The 9945-nt window shown below is 34.0% G+C and overlaps 1 protein-coding gene across 1 annotated transcript; it reads left to right on the top strand.

Annotated features, from left to right (window-relative positions):
• The first annotated feature begins 352 nt into the window (after positions 1–352).
• LOC124923902 (probable phospholipid-transporting ATPase 4) lies at positions 353–9619 on the top strand. Its single transcript, XM_047463897.1, has 11 exons — positions 353–675; positions 1506–3451; positions 3540–3650; positions 6577–6853; positions 6932–7020; positions 7104–7191; positions 7280–7489; positions 7624–7749; positions 8214–8312; positions 8427–8618; positions 8711–9619. Exons 2-11 carry the CDS (start codon positions 1656–1658, stop codon positions 9374–9376), a joined length of 3654 nt encoding a protein of 1217 aa, XP_047319853.1. The 5' UTR covers positions 353–675; positions 1506–1655; the 3' UTR covers positions 9377–9619.
• Positions 9620–9945: the final 326 nt, after the last annotated feature.

The following is a 9945-nucleotide window of genomic DNA, read 5'->3' as shown; positions in this document are numbered from 1 at the left end:
TTGATAAGTTAATGAAATAGTTTTTTTGGTTGTTAAATTAAACTTTTTTTAGATTTATTGTTCTTTTTAATTAATAAAATTATTTAAATAATTAAAAGTATCTAATTATTGGTACTAAATTATATTTCCAATAAAATTATTTAAATAATTAAAAGTATCTACTATATTATATTTTCATAAAATTAATAATATATTTTAATAAAATAAGGTTTAAAATCCTGATTTGATGAGAAATCACAACCCTAAAATCAAACAAGGCCCAAGGCGAAAAGGACCGTTCTTCTAGAAAAAATTACTACAGTCAAAAAGATTACTCGGCGCTTTCTTGATCCCGCGGAAGACGACGGACGACTCCTGCCATCCTGGAATTTGCTTCGATTTTGAATAGAGAAAGCACCTTAACACCTTCGCTCATTCCTTTCAGATTGTCTCTTTTAACGATCTCTTTAACTTCATACCTCACACATGTTTCTTTGATCATACACTTTCTACAACAGCTTTCTTTCCAAACACCTTTCAAAAGATTGAAGGCCAACCCTGTTTGTAACTTACTGGATTACCCTTTTCTCAATTGATTCCATTCCAGCAGATCTTTCTATTGCTTGAGATTTCGTCCTTGGTTGTTGCTGAACTGATATCAAGAAATCTTCTTGATGAAGCTGGAGCGGTCTTCAGGTAATGGGTGGTTAATCCGATCCCTTTCTTTGTTTAAGCACTGCATTTATGATATATGTGATTATCAATAGAGGCAATAGACAAATGATTGGACGTGGGATAAATCATTGCATTTGTATGTGTTTTCTGATGAACAACTAGGTGCTAAAGTCCCCATTTCTTCAAGTTAAGTTCTTGAATAGTTGTGCATTTTTTCTTGGTTTATAATTGAACATTGACAAACACCTTATGGTTTACTGTTTCCTAATTGATGAATTTGATTTCTATATCTTGTGCAATAGACTTGTAACATCTTGATAATCAGCTAGTCAATGGAAGATAAAGTACTCACATAATTATGTGGTTGAGACAAATCTGTCAGTGGGTGTTGGTATGGGGCAATAACAGGCTCTGGAATGGAGATCCATTTCCATCCCGATCATTTACTTTTTTTTTCTTCCTGTTTTATGAGTATTTTATACACATATATGTGTAGTGAATCAGCTTTTCTATTCATTTTTGTACTCTTTAGATGACAAATTCGCATTTTGTTTATCTGAATTGGCATTTTATTTTTGTACAGATATACATTCTTAGAATTCTTAATTGATTTTCCAGATCAGAATTGAGTTCTCTTGTTTATTTTGAGAGTCAATTTATCCAGTAAAATGATTAGTCAGAATTTCATTTAAAGTATTGTTAACCTTGTTGAGTTATGTTTCTGCAATAATTTAATTAACTAAAAACCATAGCCAACATTCACTTTTTTTTACAGTTCCCTGTATTTACAATTGAATTTCTTGAAAATTCAGAAAGACTAAAGTTGTTCATGGGTTTTCTTGAACGAACAGGTTTGACCTTTGAGCAGTAGATCAGGCCTGTGACTGTCGTATACATAAAACAATTCGGGAAGAGAGATTTTTGGTTTTTGTTTCACAAGTGTTCTGGATATTATATTTGATGCTAATAATAAACCCATTCAGTTGACAGCTAATAAATAAATGGCACGTGGGAAAATAAGGTCAAGGCTTCGTCGGAGTCATCTCTACACATTTGCATGCGTTCGACCCCATGCTGAAGAGGGTGATGAGCCTCATCAATTTATTGGCCCTGGATTCTCTAGAATTGTTCAATGTAATCAACCAAAGCTCCATGAAAAGAAGCCTCTTAAGTATTGCTCCAACTACATCTCAACAACAAAGTATAACATCATCACTTTCCTTCCTAAAGCCCTCTTTGAACAATTCAGGCGTGTCGCCAACGTGTATTTCCTCTTCACTGCACTTTTGTCCCTCACACCACTCTCTCCTTTCTCGGCTGCTAGCATGATTGTTCCCTTGGTGTTTGTCATTGGCCTTAGTATGTTAAAGGAGGCATTGGAAGATTCACGAAGGTTTATTCAGGATATGAAAGTCAATGTGCGGAAAGCCAATGTTCATAGGGGGGATGGCGTATTTGGTCAAAAGCCGTGGATGAAACTTCGAGTTGGAGATGTGGTGAGAGTTGAAAAGGATAATTTTTTCCCTGCTGACTTACTTCTACTGTCCTCGACCTATGAGGATGGGATCTGTTATGTGGAGACGATGAATTTGGATGGGGAAACAAACCTGAAAGTAAAGAGAGCTATGGAGGTAACATTACCTTTGGATGATGATACGGCATTTAAAGATTTTATTGGTAGAATAAGATGTGAAGATCCTAATCCCAACCTCTACAATTTCGTGGGAAATCTTGAGTATGATCGTCAAATGTTTCCTCTTGATCCAAATCAGATTTTACTTAGAGATTCAAAACTTAGAAATACATCTTACGTGTATGGGGTGGTAATATTCACAGGCCCTGACAGTAAAGTCATGCAAAATTCAACTAAATCCCCGTCAAAAAGGAGTACAATTGAAAAGAAGATGGACAAGATCATTTATTTTCTTTTCAGCTTCCTTCTCTTAATATCAATCATTAGCTCAATAGGTTTTGCAGTCAAGACAACATATCAGATGCCAAAATGGTGGTACTTGCAACCATATGCCAAGTCTGATTATTCTTCTTCTTACAATCCAGATAAACCCGCATTGTCAGGTTTATTTCATCTAGTTACTGCTCTTATCCTCTATGGGTATTTGATTCCGATATCTCTCTATGTTTCGATCGAAGTAGTGAAGGTTCTGCAAGCAATCTTCATTAACAAGGACCTCAATATGTTTGATGAAGAAACAGGAATACATGCTCAAGCTCGGACATCTAACTTGAATGAGGAGTTAGGCCAGGTTGACACCATCCTTTCGGATAAGACAGGCACACTGACATGCAACCAAATGGATTTTCTCAAATGTTCAATTGCTGGGAATGCATATGGAAAACGAGCAAGTGAAGTTGAACTTGCTGCTGCAAAGAAGATGGCTGTTGACGACCTTGAAGGACATGATTCTTGTAGTAATGAAATTAACGCAGACACTTCCGAGATCGAACTTGAGACAATCACTAGAACTAATGTTGAACAACCTGAGAAGCATGTGATAAAGGGTTTTAATTTTGAAGACAATCGCCTAATGAATGGAAATTGGACGAGGGAATCAAATTCAGAAGTCATCCTATTATTTTTCAGGATTTTATCTATTTGTCATACTGCAATTCCTGAACGAAATGAAGAAACTGGTGAATTGACCTATGAAGCTGAATCTCCTGATGAAGGAGCTTTTCTTGTAGCAGCAAGGGAGTTTGGGTTTGAGTTTTGTAGAAGAACACCATCAAGCATATATGTCAGTGAAAGACATTCCTCTTATAATGAGCCAGTAGAGAGGTCAATTAAATTTTGGTTTTACTATGTGTAAATTATTCTAATGCTGTTTTCTGGTCTTTTAACCTCTTTCTGTCTTCCATATTTTCAGGGAATTCAAAATTCTGAATCTATTGGATTTCACTAGCAAGAGGAAAAGAATGTCTGTTATAGTTCGGGATGAGGATGGTGAGATCTTTCTCTTCTGCAAAGGGGCAGACAGGTATATTTCAACAAAACCCTACTACTTCTACATAAGGAATATCCAAAACCAATTTGATTGCATTGAATGGTGATGTGTGCGTTGAGAAAGTTATATGCCAGATGTAAGCTAACTAGTTGAATACTTCTCTTTTAGGAATGGATAGTCTTTGTTGACATACACTGCTAAACTACATAGCTCTAGAGAATTTATTAAAAAGGACCAAGTGGTTTATTATAAATAATGTGGAAGAGTGCATGGAAAACCTTTGGTTATTTCTTAAATTACCCCTATAAAAACTCAATGTCAATAAATAGGACAATTTTAATAAATTGAAATGAATTTTTGGAAGTATTATGGATAAAATAAATGAAATATTGACCAATCTTTTGTTGGATTTTATCATATATATATTTGGATTTGGATGGTGGTAGCATTATAGATAAATGTATGATGATTATATCTTACCAGACAACAAAATATACATTTGAGTTACAAAGTTCTTGTAACAACTTATTCTCTTCCTATGTATATGATTGTAGTAGATAGAAGTTATACATTAATGCTTATGCGAGAGAGTGATAAATAATAGGGTGCTCTATGAGAGTAAAGTATCTGATAATGAATTTAGATTTCATACTAAGAAGGCCTACCTTACATCTGATTGTATTATTAGTTCTTTTATTTAATATTGAGCTAGCAATATTATCAGTAGAGCTCCTACAAAGGACCAGATTAGGGATCCTGAAAGATTCACAATTTGATTATGCCAACCAAATAACATTCTAATATGCCTGCCTGTCACAAAGATGGAAATGACATTCCAAAAAAGAAAAAAAATTGTTTAGCTTTTCTTTGGCTAGAATTCGTACAATTATATCACTAATAATCGTCAATCCTTGATTTCAATAGTGATTCTTCCGTCAACAACAACCTGACCGGCACACTATCAACTCAGAATACATTTTTCCAAATTTTGTTTGATGAAACTGCATATCCCCATCAATATCTGGCACCACTAGAATTTCGCTCTTCAGTTTCATCATCATCTCTCTTTGTATCCATGCCAACCAATTTGATTATGCCAACCAAATAACATTCTAATAATATATGCCTGCTTGTCACAAAGATGGAAATGGCATTCCAAAAAAGAAAAAATGAATTGTTTAGGTTTTCTTTGGCTAGAATTCGTACAATTATATCACTAATAATTGTCAATCCTCGATTTCAATAGTGGTTCTTCCGTCAACAACAACCTGACCGGCACACTATCAACTCAGAATACCTTTTTTTTCCAAATTTTGTTTGATGAAACTGCATATCCATCAATATCTGGCACCACTAAAATTTCTCTCTTCAGTTTCATCATCATCTATCTTTGTATGATTGTATCCATGCGATGATCGCAGTCATGAACCTTCAAACCCAGACTTATGTCCAATAATATTTCCTCGATATCTTGCCTCTGTACTGGATCATCATCTGGATCCTGATTTTCCTCCATGCTTGCATCATTTCTGTCAGGGTTTCCAATGGAATGGAAGAAAAAGAAAGAAAAATATAAATCTTTTCACTATAGGTAAGTTAGAATATTGAAAATAAACAAAAATATAATAGTTATTGCTATTATAATAATAATATTATTTTAATATATTTTTAGATGTAAAATAATAAAAAAAATGAAAATAATAATAATAGGGTATTGGTAATAATTATAATAATACTACTACTAAAGATAGAGTTTTACTATAAATATTAACTTAATAACATAATATAGTAGTAACCTTAAGTTTATATACTTTTAATATTGGTTCAAATGTTAATTTTAGTAATTTACACTAACATTAATATTGGTACAAATGTTAATTTTACTATAAGTTGTTGCTTTGTTTGTTATTATAATGTTCTTCAAAAGGTAAACTTGTATAAATGAATGAATCACAAATGTTGCAATTTCAAGTATACAAGAGGGTTTCCAATGGAATGGAAGAAGAAAGAAAAATCCTTTCACTATAGGTAAGTTAGAATATTGAAAATATAATAGTTATTGCTATTATAATAGTAATATTAGTATTTTAATATATTATTAGTGGTAAAATAATTTTTAAAAAATGATAATAGGGTATTGATACTAATAATACTAAAGATAGAGCTTTACTATAAATATTAATTTAATAACAACAAAATATACTAGTAAACTAAAGTTTATATAATTTTAATATTGGTACAAATGTTAATTTTAATAAATACATTAACATTAATATTGGCAATTGTGACAAGATGTTTAGATTAATGGACTTACTATCACCAATTCTCAGAAAACTTTTGAAGTGTGAGATCAAGACGGTTGGTTGTTCCAAAAATAAAATAAATACATTACATTAACATTTACAACATCATGTGAAGATATAATTATCTTACTTCATTGTTATAAAACATTATGTTAATAATAATAAAAAATTAAAAAGCATAATATAAAATAAAATTATTTTTATACATTATATACAAAATCAAAGATTTCATTACATTATTATGTGGAAATACTATATACGAGGTATAGTTGTATAATAAGATACAAGTCTTGTACTTCCAATACACTCATTAGAAAAATAGAAAGAAATGAAAATTTTATGCATGGATTTGACTCATTTGGGGTCAAAATAAATTACTCCTCAAATGTATGGAAAAATTAAATTTGTAATTCACTTTGAGACAAAGTGAATATGGTTGACAAGAGTTAATAGCTTATCATTGTTTGAGACTTAAGTGCTCTAGAGAAATAGAAAGAAAATTCAATTAAGGAATCCATATTGGATGGGGTAGAGACCAGAGGTCTTCCGTTGCTTAGACTCTATGCATGTCATAAATAGAGATTTAAGCAGGATCCTTCTCTATTATGCCCTTAAATGCACACTGAATTGTCACTAACTTATTCTTTCCTTATCAGCATCATCTTTGATCGACTAGCAAAGAATGGAAGAATATTTGAGAAAGCTACCACTATGCACTTAAATGATTATGGAGAGTCTGGGTTGCGTACATTGGCACTTGCCTACAGGAAGCTCGGAGAAGAGGAATATGCTGGTTGGAACAGTGAGTTTGTTAAGGCGAAGACCACCATTGGAGGTGAAAGGGAGGCAATGCTTGAAAGATTGTCAGATATTATAGAGAAGGACTTGACGCTAGTTGGTGCAACTGCTGTAGAAGACAAACTGCAGAAAGGGGTACTTGCTTACATTTCCAGAAATCTCTTTTGTTTACTGTATTTTGAGCTTACATAATATCTCTCTCTCTTTCTTAAGGTGCCACAATGTATAGATAAACTGGCTCAAGCTGGACTCAAAATCTGGGTTTTGACTGGAGACAAGATGGAGACCGCAATCAATATTGGGTTTGTATCTCTACAATTAAATATAAAAGAGCTAACATTGTATAGAATTAACTGAAACATGTTCTTTTCTGTTCTTGATGCAGGTTTGCCTGTAGTCTGCTTCGACAGGGTATGAGACAGATTTGTATATCTGCAACAAATACAGATACACTAGCGGAAGATCCCCAAAAGGTACACGAGTAAACTATTTGAACAGTATCCTTGGCTTAATAATATCCTTTGTCCTTTCCTCACACTATCTTTAACAACAAACGAGTAGGCTGCAAGGGAAAATATTTTGCTGCAAATCACTAATGCATCTCAAATGGTCAAGCTCGAGAACGACCCTAATGCAGCATTTGCGTTGATAATTGATGGGAAAACATTAACATATGCTTTGGAGGAGGATATGAAGCATCAATTCTTAAACTTAGCTGTGGACTGTGCATCTGTAATATGTTGTCGTGTCTCACCTAAACAAAAGGCCTTGGTAATGTTCTTTTCCATGAATTGAATAGTTTTGTATATCTTCCACGACTTCGCTTTTCTAGTTTATCAAGTTTGCATATACATAGAACATTTACCTGCCCCAATTTGATAGTATGATTATATTTTTGGTGTCAGGTGACAAGATTAGTGAAAGAAGGAACTGGAAAGACCACCTTAGCAATCGGAGATGGGGCAAATGATGTTGGAATGATTCAAGAAGCAGATATTGGGGTTGGAATAAGTGGAGTGGAAGGCATGCAGGTTTGTTATGTCTGACTATTATAAATCTATATACCCATTATCGAGTGGGGGTCATGTCGGTGAGATGTTGTTCTAGTCTCCTGCAGGAAAAAATACCCCTTACCTAAAGAAAAAATTGTTATAAATATATATAATGGTTGGTGTGCACTGTAAAATACTTTTACAATATTTGGCTATGAAATTTTCTTGGTGTTTTGAATTCTTGATTTATGTACCAAGTTAGTTATATGTTGCATGATGCGACTCTTCGAGATGGCTTAGGCCAATGTCCTTCAAATATTTTCTTCAGAAAGACAGTTGTTTAAAGGAAGAAAATGGTCAAATCAAGTTGCCTGTTAAAACTTAAACATAGTAGTGCTAAAGATTTCATTTAATTCATTTTTTATGGTCTTATTTTCTTTTTCCTTTTGTTTAGTTCAGTGTTTGTTTTGTGGTCAATTTACAGGATTATTGTCTTTTTGCAGGCTGTGATGGCTAGTGATTTCTCCATTGCACAGTTTCGCTTTCTGGAAAGACTTCTAGTTGTCCATGGACACTGGTGCTACAAGAGAATTGCTCAAATGGTAAATAATTACTAAAAACTTGAGAATGTAATTTGTGGTCATAATTAATTTATGTGGCATACTCAGATGGAAGACTTGTATCCTGTTTTAATATAATAATTTATTAACATGCAGATCTGTTATTTCTTTTACAAGAACATAACTTTCGGTCTCACACTCTTCTACTTCGAAGCATTTGCCAGCTTCTCTGGGCAATCAGTTTATGATAACTGGTATATGCTGCTGTTCAATGTTGTCCTCACCTCATTGCCGGTCATTTCATTAGGGGTTTTTGAGCAGGACGTTTCTTCTGAGATTTGCTTACAGGTAATTAAACTGTTTACTGTTTTCATAGTATTTTATTTCCCTTGTATCGTCCCAATCCTCCTCCTCAAGAAGAAATGCTTTGTTATTTGCAGTTCCCAGCACTTTATCAGCAAGGACAAAGAAATTTGTTTTTTGACTGGAAGAAGATATTTGGATGGATGGGAAATGGTCTATACTCTTCTATAATTATCTTCTTCCTTAACATCTTCATTTTCTACAATCAAGCTTTCCGTGAAAATGGGCAGACAGCGGACATGTCGGCTATGGGGACATCCATGTTTACTTCCCTTGTGTGGGCGGTGAATCTCCAGATTGCCCTCTCAATGAGCCACTTCACATGGATTCAACACTTTATTGTGTGGGGGAGTGTTGCTGGATGGTACTTGTTCCTCATTCTCTATGGAATGATCTCTCCGGTTTATTCTAAAGATGGGTATAAGCTTCTCGTCGAAGCTCTTTCACCAGCTCCCATATTTTGGTCCTCAGCCCTCCTTGTAGCTGCTCTCTGCAATCTGCCTTACCTTGTTCATATATCCTACCAAAGATGCTTTCATCCCATGGATCATCATGTGATCCAAGAAATCAAATACTGTAAGACAGATGTGTCGGACCGGGTTATGTGGACTCGCGAACGAACCAAAGCAAGACAAAAGACTAAGATTGGGTTTACGGCTACAGTGGATGCCAAGATCAGACATTTGAAATCCAAATTGATGAAGAACTATCCATCCATAGACTCACATCGTTCAAATCAGTAAAGATTTTCACTTGATTCATTCTTGGGTTTTTTCAAGCTTAAAGGTTTTTAGGGGGTTTTGGTGTTTTAGCCTCTATTCTTTTCTTCACATTCATTCTCCCCTCCCTCATGTGAATATGGCCATTATAGTAGTGTGTTTGTTGAAGGTTTTGATATGAAGATTATTGAAGTTGTTTGTTGTATGTACTTGATGATAAATACAATTGTAATAGATATTTTCAAAATGGTTACTCCCCTAACAGTCCAAACTTTTCAGTTCCTGCATTGCCTGTATTCTTTATATAAATGAAAATAAAAGTTTCCATCCACCAATCCCATTGTTATTGGCCATCTTACTAGTGACAATGGGGCTGTCACTGGGACGGCAGTGCATTACTAACTCGTCTTGTTCTACATCGAAAATTATTCTATTCGGTCTAAGGAACTCTCACGGGGCACCATATTATTCTATTCGGTCTCAAGGAACTTTCACGGGGCACCATGTATTATAAAGAATAAATAAATATATTGTTGATTTATATATTTAATTATGATTTTTAATTATGTTTATAAGTGTTCGAACACACGAAT

The sequence above is a fragment of the Impatiens glandulifera genome, chromosome 2 (genome assembly GCF_907164915.1).
Source record: "Impatiens glandulifera chromosome 2, dImpGla2.1, whole genome shotgun sequence".
Classification (NCBI taxonomy): Eukaryota; Viridiplantae; Streptophyta; class Magnoliopsida; order Ericales; family Balsaminaceae; genus Impatiens; species Impatiens glandulifera.
Note: the sequence above shows the minus strand (reverse complement) of the source record. Positions and strands in the feature narration are given on the sequence as shown.